The sequence below is a fragment of the Pan paniscus genome, chromosome 5 (assembly GCF_029289425.2).
Source record: "Pan paniscus chromosome 5, NHGRI_mPanPan1-v2.0_pri, whole genome shotgun sequence".
Lineage (NCBI taxonomy): Eukaryota > Metazoa > Chordata > Mammalia > Primates > Hominidae > Pan > Pan paniscus.
This window is the reverse complement of record NC_073254.2, coordinates 47,844,570-47,864,444: the sequence shown is the minus strand read 5'-3', so window position 1 is coordinate 47,864,444 and position 19,875 is coordinate 47,844,570. Positions and strand designations below refer to the sequence as shown.

Sequence of the window (19,875 nt, the reverse complement as noted above, 5' to 3'; positions counted from 1 at the left end):
GCCTCTTGAGTAGCTGGTATTACAGGCAACCGCCATCGCGCCTGGCTAATTTTTTTTTTTTTTTTTTTTTTTTTGAGATGGAGCCTTGCTCTGTTTTGCCGAGAGTTTTTTTGTTTGTTTGTTTTTTGTGATGGGGTTTTGCCAAGTTGGTCAGGCTGGTCTCGAACTCTTGACCTCGTGATCCACCTGCCTTGGCCTCCCAAAGTGCTGGGATTACTGACTGGTGTGAGCCACTGTGTTTCTATTTTTTTTTTTTTTTTTTTTTTGAGATGGAGTCTTGCTCTGTCGCCTAGGCCAGAGTGCAGTGGCGTGATCTTGGCGATTCTCCTGCCTCAGCCTCCCGAGTAGCTGGGACCACGGGTGCGAACCACAATGCCCTGCTAATTTTTGTATTTTTAGTAGAGATGGGGTTTCACCATGTTGGCCAGGATGATCTCAATCTCTTGACCTCATGATCCGCCTGCCTCGGCCTCCCAAAGTGCTGGGATTACACATGTGAGCCACTGCTCCCAGCCTATTTTTAAATTTTTGAGATAAAGTCTTGCTCTGTCACCCAGGCTGGAGTGCAGTGGCACGATCTCAGCTCACTGCAACCTCTGCCTCCCGGGTTCAAGCTATTCTCTCGCCTCAGTCTGAGGAGTAGTTGGGACTACAGGTGTGTGCCACCATACCTAGCCATAGATTTTTGTCTTTGAATATAACACAATGTGGGAAAAGCATAGTAAATTCACTGATGCCTCACTTATCTCAAATGATACAAATTTGAACCATTATTAAATTTCACGGAAACCATTATAATTTATATAAACAATATGCTGCAAGCATTTGAAACAAGTCATGTAATAGCAAGTCTTTACAAATTTATTAGCCCTAGGAGAAGTATTATTTTTTTTCTTCTTGGATGCCAGAATCTTGAGAACAGTATGTGCAAAGTAAAAATGCATTCGATTTGAGAGTTATACTTAGCTTTTTGAAGTTTTTCAAATCCTGCTAGTGAGCCATTTGCTAATTAAAAGTGATCTTCTGAGCCTGATGTGGTGGTGCATGCCTGTAGTCCCAGCTACGCTGGAGGCTGAAGCAGGAGGATCCCTTGAGTCCAGGAGTTCAAGACTGTAGGATTTCCAGGTTATAGTGCACAGTGATCTCGTCAGTGAATAGTCACTGAACTCCAGCCTGGGCAATATAGCAGAAACTCTGACTTTATTTTTAATTTTTTTAATTAATTAATTATTTATTTATTTATTTATTTATTTATTTATTTTGAGACGGAGTCTCGCTCTGTCGCCCAGGCTGGATGGAGTGCAGTGGTGCGATCTCGGCTAACTGCAAGCTCCGCCTCCCAGGTTCACACCATTCTCCGGCCTCAGCCTCCCGAGTAGCTGGGACTACAGGCGCTCGCCACGCCCGGCTCATGAGCCACCCGCCTCGGCCTTCCAAAGTGCTGGGATTACAGGCATGAGCCACCGCGCCCGGCCTGACTTTATTTTTTAAAACAAACAAATAGAAAGGGGACTTCCATTCTGTCAGAGACATTTGAACCAGAGCAACTCCATCTTGAATAGGGGTTGGATAAAATGAGGCTGAAACGTACTGGGCTGCATTCCCAGACACTTGAGGCATTCTAGGTCATAGGATGAGATAGGAGATCGGCACAAGACATAGGTCACAAAGACCTTGCTGATAAAACAGGTTGCAGTAAAGAAGCCGGCTGAAACCCACCGAAACAAAGATGGCGATGAGAGTGACCTCTGGTTGTCCTCACTGCTATGCTCCCACCAGCAACCTGACAGTTTACAAATGCCATGGAAACATCAGGAAGTTACCCTATATGATCTAAAAAGGGGAGGCATGAATAATTTGCCTCTTGTTTAGCATATAATCAAGAAATAACTATAACAATGGGCAAACAGCAGCCCTCAGGGATGCACTGCCTTTGGAGTAACCTTCTTTTGTTTCTTAACTTCTCTAATAAACTTGCTTTCACTTTATGGATTTGCCTTGAATTCTTTGTTGCATGAGATCCAAGAACTCTTTCTTGGGGTTTGGATCATTACCACTTTCTGGCAACAATTCTTCAAAGAAACCTTTTTTTTTTTTTTTTTTGAGACAGAGTTGTGTGTTTCCCTCTTGTTGCCCAGGCTGATTTGCGATGGCGAGATCTCGGCTCACTGCAGCCTCCACTTCCCAGGTTCAAGTGATTCTCCTGCCTCAGCCTCCTGAGTAGCTAGGATTACAGGCGCCCATCACCACGGCTGGATAGTTTTTTTTTTTATTTTTAGTAAAGATGAGATTTCACCATGTTGGCCAGGCTGGTCTCGAACTCCTGACCTCAGGTGATCCACGTTCTTCAGCCTCCCAAAGTGCTGGGACTACAGGCGTGAGCCACCACGCCCAGTCCAAAGAAAACTTCATATCTGATTTTATATTTTTTAAAAAAGGCCTTACAGGTTGGGCCTGGTTGCTCATGCCTGTAATCCCAACACTTTGGGAGGCCGAGGTGGGTGAATTGCTTGAGCGCAGGAGTTAGAGACTGAAACTGCCTTTGCAAAATTATGACTGAGACAGTGAAAGAAATCTAACTTAACCGACTCCATTTTGCTTCTAACCTCCAAGCTGTCATTCATTCCTGGGCCTAGGCTGAACTAACTTTGGGAGAAACTTGGTTTATAATTTAAAACAAAGACAATAATAGCCCTTTCCCTTTGTTTTAATAGCCCTTTAAAACAAAGACAATAACAGACCTCCTTCTTGCCTGGGGACTAGATTGCCTTTGTAGGACTAACACAGATTAGAAATTATGGTTTAGGCTGGGTGCAGTGGCTCATGCCTGTAATCCCAGCACTTTGGGAGGCAGAGGCGGGCGGATCACCTGAGGTCAGGAGTTCGAGACCAGCCTGACCAATATCATGAACCCCCATCTCTACTAAAAATACAAAAAGTAGCTGGGCGTGGTGGCATGTGCCTGTAATCCCAGCTACTCAGGAGGCTGAGACAGGAGAATGGGTTGAACCCCAGAGGCAGAAATTGCAGTGAGCCGAGATTGCGCCATTGCACTCCAGCCTGGACAACAAGAGCGAAACTCTGTCTCAAGAAAAAAAAAAAAAAAAAAAAACAGAAAGAAAGAAATTACGGTTTAGGAGTCATGCAGGTGAAGGCTACAAGATTCTGACCCTCCCTAAACATCTCCTAAGATCAGTGCTTGAGACATTTTGCCGACCCTGCACTTGATGGATCAGCCGGTACCACCCAGATTGATTAACTGGCTCATCTGATCTTATGGCCCCCACCCAGGAACTGACTCAGCGCAAGAAGACAGCTTAGACTCCCTATGATTTCATCTCTGACCAATCAGCACTCCTGGCTCACTGGCTTCCCCTGACCCACCAAGTTGTCCTTAAAAACTCTGCTCCCCAGGCTGGGCGAGGTGGCTCGTGCCTCTAATCCCAGCACTTTGGGAGGCTGAGGGAGGTGGATCACCTGAGGTCAGGAGTTTAAGACCAGCCTGGCCAATGTGGTGAAATCCTGTCTCTAAAAATACAAAAATCAGCTGGGTATGGTGGCACAGGCCTGTAATCCCAGCTACTGAGGCCGAGGCAGGAGAATCACTTGAACCTGGGAGGTGGAGGTTGCAGTGAGCCAAGATTTTGCCATTGCACTCCAGCCTGGGTGACAGAGAGAGACTCCATCTCAAAAAACAGAACAAAACAACAACAACAAAAACAAACTCTGCTCCTCGAATTCTTGGGCAGACTGATTTGAGTAATAATAAAACTCCTGTCTCCCACACAGCAGGCTCTGCGTGAATTACTCTTTCTATATTGCAATTCCTCTGTCTTGAGAAATCGGCTCTGTCTAGGCAGCGGGCAAGGTAAACACATTGGGCGGTTATGAGACCAGCCTAGTTAACATGGTGAAACCCCATCTCTACAAAAAATACAAAAATTAGCCGGGTGTGGTGGTGCATTCCTGTAGTCCCAGCTTCTCAGAAGGCTGAAGCGAGAGGATGGCATGAGTCCAGGAAACGGAGGTTACAGTGAGCCAAGATTGAGCAACTGTACTCCAGCATAGGCAACAGAGCCAGATCCTGTACCAAAAAAAAAAAAAGCCTTACATTATTTTTTGCACCATTTCAACCAGTGCATTGTGACGGCTCTGCCCATTAGCTAAATCTAGCTAATCAGTATAAGCATCTGCCCAGTCTGCCCATCTGGCTGGACTTCTCCAGGGAAAGTCCACACTGACACTAAAAGTCTGGCCACAGAAGCTGTTATTCTTTAAAAGTGCCAGGCCTTCACATTGAAAGCTTAGAACAATTTTCTCCCTTCTCTTTTTCTCTTTTGAAATTATGACATACTTAAGTAGAAAACTACATAGAATAGCTATAATGAACCTGTATGGGCCAAAGGAAAACTTCCCTTTCGCCCTCTGAAGGTTGGCTGGAAAATTAACTCACAAAAGATAGATGCAGGCTGGGCACGGTGGCTCACGTCTGTAATCCCAGCACTTTGGGGGGCTGAGTCGGGTGGATCACCTGAGGTCAGGAGTTCAAAACCAGCCTGGAAACATGGTGAAAATATAAAAATTAGTTGGGCACAGTGGCGTGTGCTTGTAATCCCAGCTACTCGGGAAGCTGAGACAGGAGAATCACTTGAGCCCAGGAGGTGGAGGTTGCAGTGAGCTGAGATTGTGCCATTGCATTCCAGCCCTGTCGACAGAGCGAGAGTCTGTCCAAAAAACAAACAAACAAACAAACAAACAAAAAGGTGCATTGGAGAAGAGGCATATAAATGGATTAATGTGTACACAGAGAGAACCACAGAGTAATTAACCAATCCACCACAGGGTTCAGGAGCTTATTTACCATCCTGGCAAAACAGGTTATGGGATAGGGAACAGGAATTCTCTTGAGGGGCCATAGGCGATTATTAGGGAGAATGAATGGGCCCAGAGATAGAGATTGAGTTTTGAATAGTTCTCTGTGGAATGTGAATGAGCTGAGAGACAGACTCTTTTGGGAAAGGACCTGCTCAGGTGTGATTCCATTCCTGATCTTACAGGGAGGGGAAGAGAAAACAATTATTCTTTGTGGTATGTCTGGACTTGAAGCAGATAAAGGAACTTCAGAGAATAACTCATCCTGCCTGTGGGAGAGCTGATTGAGAAGAGAGGTCAGAGAAACCTTGAAGTTTCTTCTTCAGTTCAGCGTGTTGGCATATTTTGGGGTATTAATTTCTGAGCCTCAGCAAACCTCACAGACTCACCACTTCCTTATACAACTGTAAACACAAACTTTTTTTTTTTTTTTTTGAGACAGAGTCCCACCCTGTCACCCAGGCTGGAGTGCATTGGCACGATCTCAACTCACAGCAACCTCTACCTCCCGGGTTCAAACAATTCTTGCCTCAGCCTCCCAAGTAGCTGGGATTACAGGCCCATGCCACTCCACCCGGCTAATTTTTGTATTTTTAGTAGAGATGGGGTTTCACCATGTTGGCCAGGCTGGTCTCAAACTCCTGACCTCAGGTGATCCACCCGCTTCGGCCTCCCAAAGTGCTAGGATTACAGGTGTGAGCCACTGTGCCTGGCCTCTTTTTTTTTTTTTTTTTTGGAGATTAAGTGTCGATCTGTCACCCAGGCTGGAGTGCAATGGCAGGATCTCGGCTCACTGCAACCTCCACCTCCCGGGTTCAAGCAATTCTCCTGCCTCAGCCTCTGGAGTAGCTGGGATTACAGGCGCCCACCACCATGCTTGGCTAATTTTTTTATATTTTGAATAGAAACGGGGTTTCACCATGTTGCCCAGGCTGGTCTCCAACTCTTGACCTCAGGTGATCCGCCTGCCTCAGCCTCCCAAAGTGCTGGGATTACATCTTTTTTTTTTTTTTTATGGGGGTGGAGTTGGGGGTGTCTCACTATGTTGCCCAGGCTGGTCTCCAACACCTGGGCTCAAGTGTTCCTCCCACCTGCCTCGGCCTCCCAAAGTGCTGGGATTATAGGCATGCACCACTGTGCCTGACCTAAACTGTTTTCTTCCACCATACTCTCGTTACCTGAAAAAAAAACAGGATTTGTTTGCCTGGCAAATAACAAATGACTCTCCACAAGGCAGGTTTTAATCAATAGGAGTTTAATTACTCGTCACAAGTAAGGAGAGCACTGGGAGGATTCTTCAAAGCAGTGTCTCCCGGAGAGAAGTGACAGGAGGATTTTAGGGGGCGATGGGGAGGGGAGAGGGTGCCTCATTGCATGTAGAGGAGGGGTCCCAGTTTTGGAAACACAGTGAATCCTCACGCCCGCACACAGGTCACATGCTATGAGAATGAAGCCACAGCTCCTCCCAGGATGGAGATTTCAGCATGGTAATGAGGAACTTTCACTCGGGTTTATCTACAAGTTTCTGGGGTCTGCCAGGAGCCAGTTTTAACCAACTAGGTGACTGCACTCAACACAGGGTTTAGGAAAAAAGAGGCTGCAGGGCAGGAGGCTGTAAAACAAGCCAATTGCTCAGGGTGATTAAATTTCTGTAATCCCTGAAGACCCTCCCTGTCTGCTCACACAACACAAAACACTTGTGACCAGATGTATGGGACTTTTTCTCCACACACCAAACAGTTAACTATCCAGCAAACACTGAGTGGCCTATTTGATTCAATTCAGCCACTAGCTACCTGGAGATGGTATCAGATTCCACAGGGGGAGGGCTGAGTCCCAAAAGACTGCCTCCCACTTTAGATGCCAATTCCAAGACCAAGGCTGTGATCTGTGCTTCTGACAAACCTGCTATAAATCAGGGTTCCTACAACCCCCTCCTTGGCTTCATAATTTGCTAGGATTGCTAACAGAACTCAGGGAAACACGTTTATCACTTAATTATGAAGGACGTTTTAAAGATATAGATGAATAGCTGGATTTAAAAGATGCATAGGGTGAGCTTTCGGGAGGAAGAGGCTTGGCGCTTCCATGGCCCATCTGGGCACCACCCTCCCAGCACCTCCAAGTGTCAGTACCCTGCCAACCCATCAATTCTTTTTTTTTTCTTTTGAGAGGCAGTTGCACTCTGTTGCCTAGGCCAGAGTGCAATGGCAAGATCTCGGCTCACTGCAACCTCCACCTCTTGGGTTCAAGGGATTATCCAGCCTCAGCCTTCTGAGTAGCAGAGATTACAGGCACCTTCCACCACGCCTGGCTACTTTTTGTATTTTTAGTAGAGACAGTGTTTTGCTGTGTTGGCCAGGCTGGTCTCCAACTCCTGACCTCAAGTGATTTGCCAACCTCAGCAAAGGGCTAGGATTACAGGCATGAGCCACCGTGCCCAGCCCCCATCCATTCTTGTTCAAGAGTTTTTATGGCCGGGCCACTGCACTCCAGCCTGGGTGACAGAGCAAGACTCCGTCTCGGAAAAAAAAAAAAAGAGTTCTTAGAGGCCAGGTGTGGTGGCTCACGCCTATAATCTCAGTACTTTGGGAGGCCGAGATGGGCAGATCACCTGAGGTAAGGAGTTCGAGACCAGCCTGGCCAACATGGCGAAACCCCATCTCTACTAAAAATACAAAAATTAGCCAGCCATGGTTGTGGGCACCTGTAATCCCAGCTACTCGGGAGGCTGAGGCAGGAGAATCCCTTGAACCGGGGAGGCAGAGGTTGCAGTGAGCCAAGATCACGCCACTGCAGTCCAGCCTGGGTGACAGAGTACTCTGTCTCAAAAAAAATTTTTTTTGAGACAGATTCTCGCTCTGTCGCCCAGGCTGGAGTGCAGTGGCCTGATTTCGGCTCATTGCAACCTCCGCCTCCCGGGTTCAAGCGATTCTCCTGCCTCAGCCTCCCGAGTAGCTGGGACTACAGGCGTGCGCCACCATGCCCGGCTAATTTTTGTATTTTTAGTAGAGACAGGGGTTTCACTATGTTGGCCAGGCTTGTCTCAAACTCCTGACCTCGTGATCCAACCACCTCGGCCTCCCAAAGTGCTGGGATTACAGGCATGAACCACCATGCCCAGCCAAAAAAGGAGTTTTTATAAAGCTTAATCTTCAAACACCACTCCTTTTCCTGGAAGTTGGTGGGTGAGGCTGAAAATTCCAAATCTACCCCTTTAATACCTTGGTCTTTCTGGTGCCCAGCCCCATCCTGAGGCTACTTAGGGGCCTCACCCTAACTCATCTCATTAGCATAAACTCTGGTGTGATCCAAAAGAGCTCATTATGAATAATAAAAGACACTCTTGGCCGGGCACTGTGGCCCAACACTTTGGGAAGCAGAGGCAGGAGGATCACTTGAGCCCAAGAGTTAAAAACCAGTCTAAGCAGCATAGTAATTTGCCTGTCTCTATTCAAGGAAAAAAAAAAGTTAAAAAATAAAACAACAGCCAGGCGAGGTGGCTCACGTCTGTAATCCCAGCACTTTGGGAGGCTGAGGCAGGCGGATCATGAGGTCAGGAGTTCGAGACCAGCCTGGCCAATATGATGAAACCCCATCTCTACTAAAACTACAAAAATTAGCCTGGTGTGGTGGCGCGCATCTGTAATCCCAGCTACTTGGGAGGCTGAAGCAGGAGAATTGCTTGAACCCGGGATCACGCCATTGCACTCCAACCTGGGTGACAAGAGCAAGACTCCGTCTCAGAAAAAAATAAAACAACAAAAGACACTCATCACTCTGGAAATTCCAACTGTTAGGAGTTGTGACGGGAACGGGAACAAAGATCAAATATATTTCACCTTATACCACACCAACACTAATAATTTGCCCTCTTTTTTAAAATAAGTAACACAGGCCCAGTGCGGTGGCTCATGCCTGTAATCCCAGGACTTTGGGAGGCCGTCATGGGCGGATCACCTGAGGTCAGGAGTTCTAGATCAGCCTGGCCAATATGGCAAAACCCTGTATCTACTAAAAATACAAAAATTAGCTGGACATGGTGGCGGGCACCTGTAATCCCAGCTACTCGGGAGGCTGAGGCAGGAGAATTGCTTGAACCCGGGAGGCAGAGGTTGCAGTGAGCTGAGATCCTGCCACTGCACTCCAGCCTGAGTGACAGAGCAAGACTCTATCTCAAAAAAAAAAAAAAAAAAAAGACCGGGCGTGGTGGCTCACGCCTGGAATCCCAGCACTTTGGAAGGCCGAGGTGGGCACATCACGAGGTCAGGAGATCGAGACCATCCTGGCTAAAATGGTGAAACCCCGTCTCTACTAAAAATACAAAAAATTAGCCAGGTGTGGTGGTGTGCGCCTGTAGTCCCAGCTACTCGGAAGGCTGAGGCAGGAGAATGGAGTGAACCTGGGAGGCAGAACTTGGAGTGAGCCGAGATCGTGCCACTGCACTCCAGCCTGGGCGACAGGGCGAGACTCTGTCTCAAAAAAAAAAAAGACAGGAAATGTCAGTACTGATAAATTTCACACTTTGGAAATGTAGAATCATCACAGAGAAGAATCACAAGAGTATGTTTTAAAAATAACCTAGGGCTAGGCACAGTGAGGTGACTCACGCCTGTAATCCCAGCACTTTAGAAGGCCGAGGGGGGCAGATCACTAGAGGCTAGAGGTTGCGAGTTCAAAAACAGCCTGGTCAAAATGGCGAAACCCCGTCTCTACTAAAAATACAAACATTAGCCGGGCATGGTGGCACACACTTGTAATCCCAGCTACTAAGGAGGCTGAGGCAGGAGAATCGCTTGAACCCAGGAGGCGGAGGTTGCAGTGAGCCAAAATCACACCATTGCACTCCAGCCTGGGTGACAGAGCAAGGCTCTGTCTCAAAAATAAAAAATAAAAAATAATAACCTGGTGGATGGCTTTCAATAAATAACTAATAAATATGGTATGTCAACATCCATACAGATTGTACACATATTCGGCCTTTTTCTTGGCTTGATTGGTACTGGAAAATTTATTTTATTTTTGAATACATGATACAACTGCAGGGTTTGAAGTGTAAAAGAAGAAAAAGGGTATATGTGACAATCTCCCTCCCACTTCATCCCTCATCCACATACTTCCCTCCCCTGGAGACAATGAATGTCATCAATTTCTTCCAAACTTTTTATTTATTTATTTCTGGATTATTAGTATTATTATTGTTTTCTTTTTTTGAGACAAAATCTCCCTCTGTTGCTCAAGCTGGAGTGCAGTGGTGCGATCTTGGCTCACTGCAGCCTTTGCCTCCCGGGTGCAAGTGATTCTTTTGCCTCAGTCTCCCGAGTAGCTGGGTTTACAGGCCTGTGCCACCATACCCAGCTAATTTTTGTAGTTTTAGTAGAGACAGAGTTTCACCATGTTGGCCAGGCTGGTCTCAAATTCCTGACCTCAGGTGATCCACCAGCCTCAGCCTCCCAAAATGCTGGGATTACAGGCGTGAGCCACCACGCCTGGCCTATTTTATTATATTTATTTATTTATTTAGAGACAGAGTCTCACTCTGTCACCCAGGCTGGAGTGCAGTGGCGTGATCTCGGGTAACTGCAACCTCCACCTCCTAGGTTCCACAATTTTCCTGCCTCATCCTCCAGAGTAGCTGGATTACAGGAGCCCGCCACCACGCCCAGGTAATTTTTTTTTTTTTTTTTTTGAGACAGAGTCTCGTTCTGTCACCCAGGCTGGAGTGCAGTGGCGCAATCTCGGCTCACTCCAAGCTCCGCCTCCTGGGTTCACGCTATTCTCCTGCCTCAGCCTCCCGAGTAGCTGGGACTACAGGCGCCCGCCACAACGCCTGGCTAATTTTTTGTATTTTTTTTAGTAGAGATGGGGTTTCACCATGTTAGCCAGGATGGTCTCAATCTCCTGACCTCATGATCCACCTGCCTCAGCCTCCCAAAGTGCTGGGATTATACGCCCAGGTAATTTTTGTATTTTTAGTAGAGACAGGGTTTCACTATGTTGGCCAGGCTGGTCTCAAACTCCTGACCTCAGGTGATCCACTTGCCTTGGCCTTCCAAAGTGCTGGGATTACAGGCATGAGCCAACGTGCCCAGCCTATTATTTTTAAATTGACAGATAAATTTTACATATTTATCATATAGGACATGATGGTTTGGTTTTGGTTTGATTATTTATTTATTAAATATTTATTTATTTATTTTTGAGACAAATTCTAGCTCTGTCACCCAGACTGGAGTGCAGTAGAGTGATCTTCTTGGCTCACTGCAACTTCAACCTCCTGGATTCAAGAGATTCTCATGCCTCAGCCTCCAGAGTAGCTGGGACTACAAGCATGCACCACCATGTCCAGTTAATTTTTGTATTTTTTGATAGAGATGGGGTTTCTCCTTGTTGTCCAGACTGTTCCTGAGCTCCTGGCCTCAAGTGATCCATCCACATCAGCCTCCTGAAGTGCTGGGATTACAGGCGTAAGCCACCGCACCTGGCCTGCTTTTTTATTTTTATTTTCATTATTTTTTTGAGACAAGTCTCCCAGGCTGGGGTGCACTGCCACAGTCAAGGCTCACTGCAGTCTCAAACACCTGGGCTCCAGTGATCCTCCCACCTCAGCCTATAGCTGGGACTACAGGCTCCAGCCACCACTCCCAGCTAATTTTTTGTATTTTTTGTAGAGACATGGCCTGCCTATGTTGCCCAAGCTGGTTTCAAATTCTTGGGTTCACGCAATCCTCTTGCCTTGGCCTACCAAAGCACTGGGATTTCAGGTGTGAGCCTCTGTGCCCAGCCTAATTCTTAGTTTCCATAGGTATTACATGCTATTTTGAAGCATATATAAACTTGGAATGACTAAATCTAGCTAATTAACATATGCATTACCTCACATAATTACCATTTTTGTGGTGAGAACACAACATTCAATCTCTTAACATTTTTCAAGAATACAATATATTGGTTTGGTTTGGTTTGGTTTGTCTTTTTCTTGAGACGGAGTTTCGCTCTGTCACCCAGGCTGAAGTGCAGTGGCGCGATCTCGGCTCACTGCAAGCTCCGCCTCCTGGGTTCACGTCATTCTTCTGCCTCAGCCTCCCAAGTAGCTGGGACTACGGGCGTCAGCCATCACACAGCTAATTTTTTTTTTTTTTTTTTTTTGTATTTTTAGTAGAGACGGGGTTTCACCGTGTTAGCCAGGATGGTCTCAAACTCCTGACTTCGTTATCCGCCCCCCTCGGCCTCCCAAAGTGCTGGGATTACAGGCATGAGCCACCATGCCTGGCCTGTTTTACTTTGTTTGTTTTGAGAGGGAGTCTTGCTATGACGCCCAGGCTGAGGTACAATGGTGTGATCTCGTCTCACTGCAACCTCTGCCTTCCGGGTTCATGAGATTCTCCTGCCCCAGCCTCCCAAGTAGCTGGGACTACAGGTGCGCACCACCACACCCAGCTAATTTTTGTATTTTTAGTAGCAATGGGGTTTCACCATATTGGCCAGGCTGGTCTCGAACTCCTGACCTCAGGTGATCTGCCCTCCTCAGCCTTGCAAAGTGCTGGGATTACAGGTGTGAGCCACCGCGCCTACAATACATTGTTATTAACTATAGTCATCATGCTGTACCAAATTTTAAATAGGAGGATATTCTATGTGTTCTACAACTTGCCTTCTTTTTCTGATGAACTTCATATTTTTGAGTCTTATATTTTGATGTTTTTTGTTTTTTTTTCTTTTTGAAATATTTAGACCCAGTTAGCTCATTTTATGTTGTAGAACAGTGCTGTCCAATAGAACTTTCTGCAATGATGGAAATTTTCTATATCAGCATTGTCTAATATGGGTACTCACTAATCACATGTGGCTACTGAGCACTTGAAATGTGGCTAATGTGACTAAGGAACTAATTTTTGAGACGGAGTCTTGCTCTGTCGCCAGGCTGGAGTGCAGTGGCATGATCTCAGCTCACTGCAACCTCCACCTCCAGGGTTCGAGCGATTCTCTTGCCTCAGCCTCCTGAGTAGCTGGGACTATAGGCGTGTGCCACCACACCCAGCTAATTTCTGTATTTTTAGTAGAGATGGGGTTTCACCCTGTTGGCCAGGATGGTCTCGATCTCTTGACCTCCTGATCCGCCCGCCTCGGCAAAGTGGTGGGATTACAGGCGTGAGCCACCGTGCCTGGCCGAGGAACTAAATTTAAATTTTTAAAATGTGAAACATAGACGTAATTTTAATTATTTAAATTTAAGTTTAAATAGCCTCATGTGGCTCATTGCTACCATGTTGGATAACGCAGCTCTTTAATATTCAATTATATAAATATATCACAAATAATGTATCCATTCTTCTGTTTATGGATTTTAAAGTATTTCCAATTACTTTATATACTGTTATATTAAAAAATGCTGCAATGAACATACTTCTGCATGCCTTCTTGAGCAAATGTGGGAGAGGCTGGGTATAAGCTCATAAGTAGAGTTGTATTATCAACTCTACTAGATATTGCCAAATGGTCTCCACAGTGGTTTTTCTGGTTTACACTCCCATCCACTAGAAGAGAGTCCCTGTTGCCCTGGAGCTTCAACAACATCTGATATTCCCAAACCTGTCTTTGCCAATTTAATGAATGTCGCCTTGTTATTTTATTATTTTATTTTTAATTTTATTAATTTTATTTTTTTCACCTCATCGTTATTTTATTTTATTTTATTTTATTTATTTATTTATTTTAAGACGGAGTCTCACTGTTGCCCAGGCTGGAGTGCAGTGGTACGATCTCAGCTCACTACAACCTCTGCGCCCCCACCCCCTCCCTGGGTTCAAGCAACTCTCCTGCCTCTGCCGCCTGAGTAACGGGAATTATAGGCGCCTGCCACCACACCTGGCTAATTTTTGTATTTTTAGTAGAGATGGGGTTTCACCATCTTGGCCAGGCTGGTCTTGAACTCCTGACCTCATGATCCACCCTCCTCAGCCTCCCAAAGTGCTGGGATTACAGGCGTGAGCCACTGAACCCAGCCCTTGTCGTTATTTTAATTTGCTTTTTTTTGAAGCCCAAAATGTCAGTATTAATTTGCATTTTCTATTTTCTCTTTGAGGGATTGTCTTTCCTATATTTAAATTTTTTTTTCTCTTGGGTTGGTTGTCTTTTTCATATCGATTTGTGGAGTTCTTTGTAAATTCTAGACAGTAATTCTTTCTTGGTTATATACCTATATATGATGTAGTCTGCTATGGCATGGCTTTTATTATTAATTTAATGTTTGCAAAACCAGTATATTTACATATATTTCAAAAGGTACAAAAAGATAACCAGGGGCTGGGCACGGTGGCTCACACCTGTAATCCCAGCACTTTGGGAGGCTGAGGTGGGCAGATCACAAGGTCAGGAGATCGAGACCATCCTGGCTAACACAGTGAAACCCCACCTCTACTAAAAATACAAAAAATTAGCGGGGTGTGTTGGCAGGCACCTGTAGTCCCAGCTACCTGGGAGGCTGAGGAAGGAGAATGGCGTGAACCAGGGAGGCGGAGGTTGCAGTGAGCCGAGATCGCACCACTGCACTCCAGCCAAGGCAGCAGAGCAAGACTCTGTCTCAAAAAAAAAAAAAAAAAAAAGGTAAAAAAAAAAAACCAGGATTTTTTTTTTTTTTTTGAGACAGAGTTTCACTCTTGTTGCCCCCAGGCTGGAGTGCAATGGCCCGTTCTTAGCTCACTGCAACCTCCACCTCTCGGGTTCAAGCAATTCTCCTGCCTCAGCCTCCTGAGTAGCTGGGATTACAGGCACCTGCCCCCAAGCCCAGCTAGTTTTTTTTGTATTTTTAGTAGAGATGGGGTTTCACCATGTTGGCCAGGCTGGTTTCGAACTCCTGACCTCAAGTGACCCGCCCACCTTGGCCTCCCAAAGTGCTGGGATTATAGGCGTGAGCTACTGCGTCCGACTTGATAAAGACTTTCATGAACACTAACATAGTTTCTAACAGTTCAAGGCCACATCTCTAGGATGACCCTAATGCCCTTTAAAGTGTCTGACTGAGAGAACTCAAGGCTGCCAAAAGAATGTACTGTTTGTTCCAGCCCACAGATGAAGGTAAGGCCCCTGTTTCCCCGCTGCTGTGAGAGTGTAGGAGCCTAATGATAAGCCCCAGCTAACAAGGCCAGGTGGGCTTAACACAGACCAACCCTCTTCCCACTTTTTGTAATCTGTCACTTCTCTGATGTCATTGAGTCCCCACTCACCCTCTCTGTTCTTTCATTCTTGCTTTAAAATGCCCAGTTATCTCTACAAATCAAAGTTGAGTTCAGTTCAAGCTAGACTCTTTTCCCTATTGCAGTAATATGTCACTGATTAAAATCTGTTCTTACCACTTTATTTATTTATTTATTTATTTATTTATTTATTATTTTGAGACGGAGACTTGCTATGTGGCCCAGGCTGGAGTGCAATGACACAATCTTGGTTTACTGCAAAATCTGCCTCCCGAGTTCAGGCGATTCTCCTGCCTCAGCCTCCTGAGTAGCTGGGATTACAGGTGTGCACCACCATGCCCAGCTAATTTTTGTTTTTTAGTAGAGATGGGGTTTCACCATGTTGGTCAGGCTGGTCTCGAATTCCTTGCCTCAAGTGATCTGCCTGCCTCGGCCTCCCAAAGTGCTGGGATTACAGGCGTGAGCCTCTGTGCCTGTCCTGTCCTTACCACTTTAGCTAGTGTCTGGCTTTATTTATCTATGAGATGATCCAGCAATTCCACTCCCAGGTATATACCCACGAAAAATGAAGATATATATCCACACAGAAACTTGTATACAAATGTTTATAGCAACATTATTTATAATAGCCAAAAGGTGAAAACAGCCCAAATGCCCACTAACTGATGAATGGATAAATAAATTGTGATCTGTACAGGCAATGGAGTATTATTCAGCCATAAAAAGGAATGCCAGCTACTAGGGAGGTTGAGATGGGAGGATCACTTGAGCCTGGGAGGTCGAGGTTGCAGTAAGCCATGACCATACCACTGCACTCCAGCCTGGGTGACAGAGTAAGACTCTGTGTCAAAGAAAAAAATAAATGAAAGGAACACAGGGAGTGATGGGCTGAGCATGGTAATCCCAGCACTTTGGGAGGCTGAGGCAAGAGGATCCCTGGAGCCTAGGAGTTTGAGACCAGGCTAGGTAAGTAACATAGGGAGACCCCATGTCCACTAAAAATAAAAAAATAAAAAAATTAGTGTTCCGGCGGGGGCGGCCGATGGGGAAGAGTGTGTGTCTGCGGGAGAAAGAGGAGAATCACCCAAGCGGCCTCAGAAGTCCCAGGGAGTGGAGGCCCCTGCCATGGAGCCGTGTGGTGTATGTGTGGTAACACCATGTCTGTGCCCCTGCTCAACAATGCTGCCACCGTGTCTGGAGCTGAGCGGGAAACGGCCGTGGTTATTTTTTTACATGGACTTGGAGACACAGGGCACAGCTGGGCTGACGCCCTCTCCGCCATTCGGCTCCCTCACGTCAAGTACATCTGTTCCCATGCGCCTAGGATCCCTGTGACCCTCAACATGAAGATGGTGATGCCCTCCTGGTTTGACCTGATGGGGCTGAGTCCAGATGCCCCAGAGGACGAGGCTGGCATCAAGAAGGCAGCAGAGAACATCAAGGCCTTGATTGAGCATGAAATGAAGAACGGGATCCCTGCCAATCAAATCATCCTGGGAGGCTTTTCACAGGGCCGGGCCCTGTCCCTCTACACGGCCCTCACCTGCCCCCACCCTCTGGCTGGCATCCTGGCGTTGAGCTGCTGGCCGCCTCTGCACCGGGCCTTCCCCCAGGCAGCTAATGGCAGTGCCAAGGACCTGGCCATCCTCCAGTGCCATGGGGAGCTGGACCCCATGGTGCCCGTACGGTTTGGGGCCCTGATGGCTGAGAAGCTCTGGTCTGTTGTCCCACCTGCCAGGGTCCAGTTCCAGACATACCTGGGTGTCATGCACAGCTCCTGTCCTCAGGAGATGGCAGCTGTGAAGGAATTTCTTGAGAAGCTGCTGCCTCCTGTCTAACTAGTCGCTGGCCCCAGTGCAGTACCCCAGCTCATGGGGGACTCAGGAAGCAAGCATGGCACCATCTTGGGTCTGAGCTGGTCGAGCCCCTGTCCCCACCCTTCCTGACCTGTCCTTTTCCCACAGGCCTCTAGGGGCAGGTGGCAAGGCCTGGCTGGGCCTTCCTTCCTGGCCTCAGCCACCTGGCTCTGTCTGCAGCAGGGGCAGGCTGCTTTCTTATCCCATTTGCCTGGAGGCGGGCCCCTCTGGCAGCAGTATTGGAGGGACTACAGGCAGCTGGAGAAAGAGGCCCAGCCACTGACCCACTCACTCAGGACCTCACTCACTAGCCCCGCTTTGGGCCCCCTCCTGTAACCTTAGGGTTTGGCCCATGGGGCCCTCCCAGGCCCCTGCCCCAACTGATTCTGCCCAGATAATCGTGTGTCTCCTGCCTCCACTCAGCTGCTTCTCAGTCATGAACGTGGCCATGGCCCCGGGGTCCCCTTGCTGCTGTGGGCTCCCTGTCCCTGGGCAGGAGTGCTGGTGAGGAGGTGGAGCCTTTTGAGGGGGGCCTTCCCTCAGCTGTTTCCCCACACTGGGGGGCTGGGCCCTGCCTCCCTGTTACCCTCCTTCCCTGCAGGCCTGGAGCCTGTAGGGCTGGACTGAGGTTCAGGTCTCCCCACAGCTGTCTCACCCCCACTTTGTCCCCACTCTAGAGCAGGGAGGCGGTGGGGGAGGAGTTGTGTCTCGTCTTCTGTCTCCATGTGGTTTTTGGGTGTTTTTCTTCTTGTGTCCTGGATTCTGATAAAATTAAAGGAATTGCTTCCTCAAAAAAAAAAAAAAATTAGCCGGACATGGTGACTCGTGCCTGTGGTCCCAGCTACTCGGAAGGCAAGAGGTTGGAGTATCACTTGAGCCCAGGAGGCGGAGACTACAGTGAAACATGATCACACCACTACACTCCAGCCTGGGCAATGGTAAGACCCTGTCTCAAGGAAAGAAAAAAAAAAAGGAATGCAGTAGTGATACATTATATGCTACAACGGTGAGGAACTTCAAAAACATTATGCTAAGTGAAATAAGTCATTATTTATGGATTTTTTATTTTTCATTGTCAAGTTAGCATTGTACACAAATACACACACATGCTCACACACACGGCTTGGTTTCATTTGCAAAACTTTTATTTAGGATTTTTCCAGGTATGTTTGTCAGTGAGATTAGCCTATAGCTTTCCTTTCTTTCACTGTCTTTGTCTAATATTGTTATAGAGGTTATATTAATTTTTTTTTTTGAGATAAAAGTCTCGCTCTGTCACCCAAGCTGGAGTGCAGTGGCACAATCTCAGCTCATTGCAACCTCCACCTCCCAGGTTCAAGCTATTCTTGTGTCTCAGCATCCCGAATAGCTGGGATGACAGGCATGTGCCACCATGGTCGCCTAATTTTTTTAAAAAATGTTTTTAAATTTTTAGTAGAGATGGGGTTTTGCCATGTTGGCCAGGCTGGTCTCGAACTCCTGGCCTCAAGAGATCCACCTGCCTTGGCTTCCCAAAATGCTGGGGTTACAGGCATGAGCCACTGCTACCAGACTGGGTTATATTAAGTCTTATAAAATAGTTTGAAAGTATACTCTCTTTTTGAAAGGCATTTTTTTTCTTTGCTTGTTTGTTTTTAGTTTTCTTTTCTTTCTTTTTTTTATGTTTTTGAGACGGAGTCTTGCTCTGTTGCCCAGGCTGGAGTGCAGTGGCACAATCTCGGCTCACTGCAACCTCTGCCTCCCAGGTCCAAGCGATTCTCCTGCCTCAGGCTCTTGAGTAGCTGGGATTACAGACGCCCACCACCACGCCTGGTTAATTTTTGTATTTTTAGTAGAGACAAGGTTTCTCCATGTTGGCTTCCCCAGGCTGGTCTCGAATTCCTGACCTCGTGATCTGCCCACATCGGCCTCCTAAAGTGCTGGGATTACAGACGTGAGCCACCACGCCTGGCCGCTTGTTTTGTTTTTAATGTTGGTTATAACTCTGTATCTAGGTAATTATCTCATGAAGCATTTTTCTGCTATTGGAAGCAATTTGTATAAAACAGTAAGCCTCTTCGCCCCCATTCTTTTACGGGGCTAATTTCTACTCATTCTCCAGTTCTCATCATAAACTTCATGTTGTTAGAAAGGGCTTTGCTTTCTCTCCCACTAGATTAGGTGTCTCTGTTCCATGACTCTCAGCACATTTCATTGTGATGTCTCATTAAATGTTGGTATTCTCAGCTGGACCCTAAGCTACATGGACAGGGACCTAACTTTTGTTCACCACTACCCCAGTGCTTAGCACATTGATGTCACAAAATTGGCCACCAATAAATATGTTTGGCGGAATGAGTGAAAGAAACACGGCAAACTGGAGTGCCCTGGGAAGGCCTCCTGCTTCAGAACAAAGGAGAAGACCGGAAGAAAGAAGGGCTACAGCCCAGCTGTGGAAGCAGAGCCCTAGGCCAGGAGGTGTCAGTGCAGTCCTGGTCCCTCTGTGCAGGAGCCTCTCATAAAGAGGCCGAGCTGTGTCAGCACCAGGGGCCCCATCATCATAGGAGGTCAGTGAAGCTTGGGAGTTCTGGCAGATGCAGCAGAGGTGGCCCTGAACACTTGGAGATTCTGGGATGGTCACCTGGGAGCCAGCAGCCATGCAGGGTAATGGGGAAGACAGCAGAGATTTCTGGAGATTGCCTCCCCTCAAAGACAGAGAGAGGAGCTTGGGCAGGACTAGATTTTCCAGTTTTTTTGTTTTGTTTTGTTTTTGTTTTTTGTTTTGTTTTTTTTTTTTGAGATGGAGTCTCACTCTGTCGCCCAGGCTGGAGTGTAGTGGTGCGATCTTGGCTCACTGCAAGCTCCGCCTCCCGCGTTCATGCCATTCTCCTGCCTCAGCCTCCTGAGTAGCTGGGACTATAGGCGCCCACCACCACGCCCAGCTAATTTTTTGTGTTTTTAGTAGAGACAGG

The 19,875-nt window shown here is 47.0% G+C and overlaps 1 protein-coding gene across 1 annotated transcript; it reads left to right on the top strand.

The window, feature by feature from the left end:
• The first annotated feature begins 15,855 nt into the window (after positions 1-15,855).
• On the top strand, positions 15,856-18,972 carry LOC100987395 (acyl-protein thioesterase 2-like). Its single transcript, XM_034961847.3, has one exon. It carries the CDS (start codon positions 16,211-16,213, stop codon positions 16,904-16,906), a length of 696 nt encoding a protein of 231 aa, XP_034817738.2. The 5' UTR covers positions 15,856-16,210; the 3' UTR covers positions 16,907-18,972.
• The last annotated feature ends 903 nt before the right edge of the window (positions 18,973-19,875 follow it).

Excerpts from the sequence above, each read along its gene's own strand:
- LOC100987395 (XM_034961847.3), top strand. The coding sequence starts at position 16,211 with ATGTGTGGTAACACCATGTCTGTGCCCCTGCTCAACAATGCTGCCACC.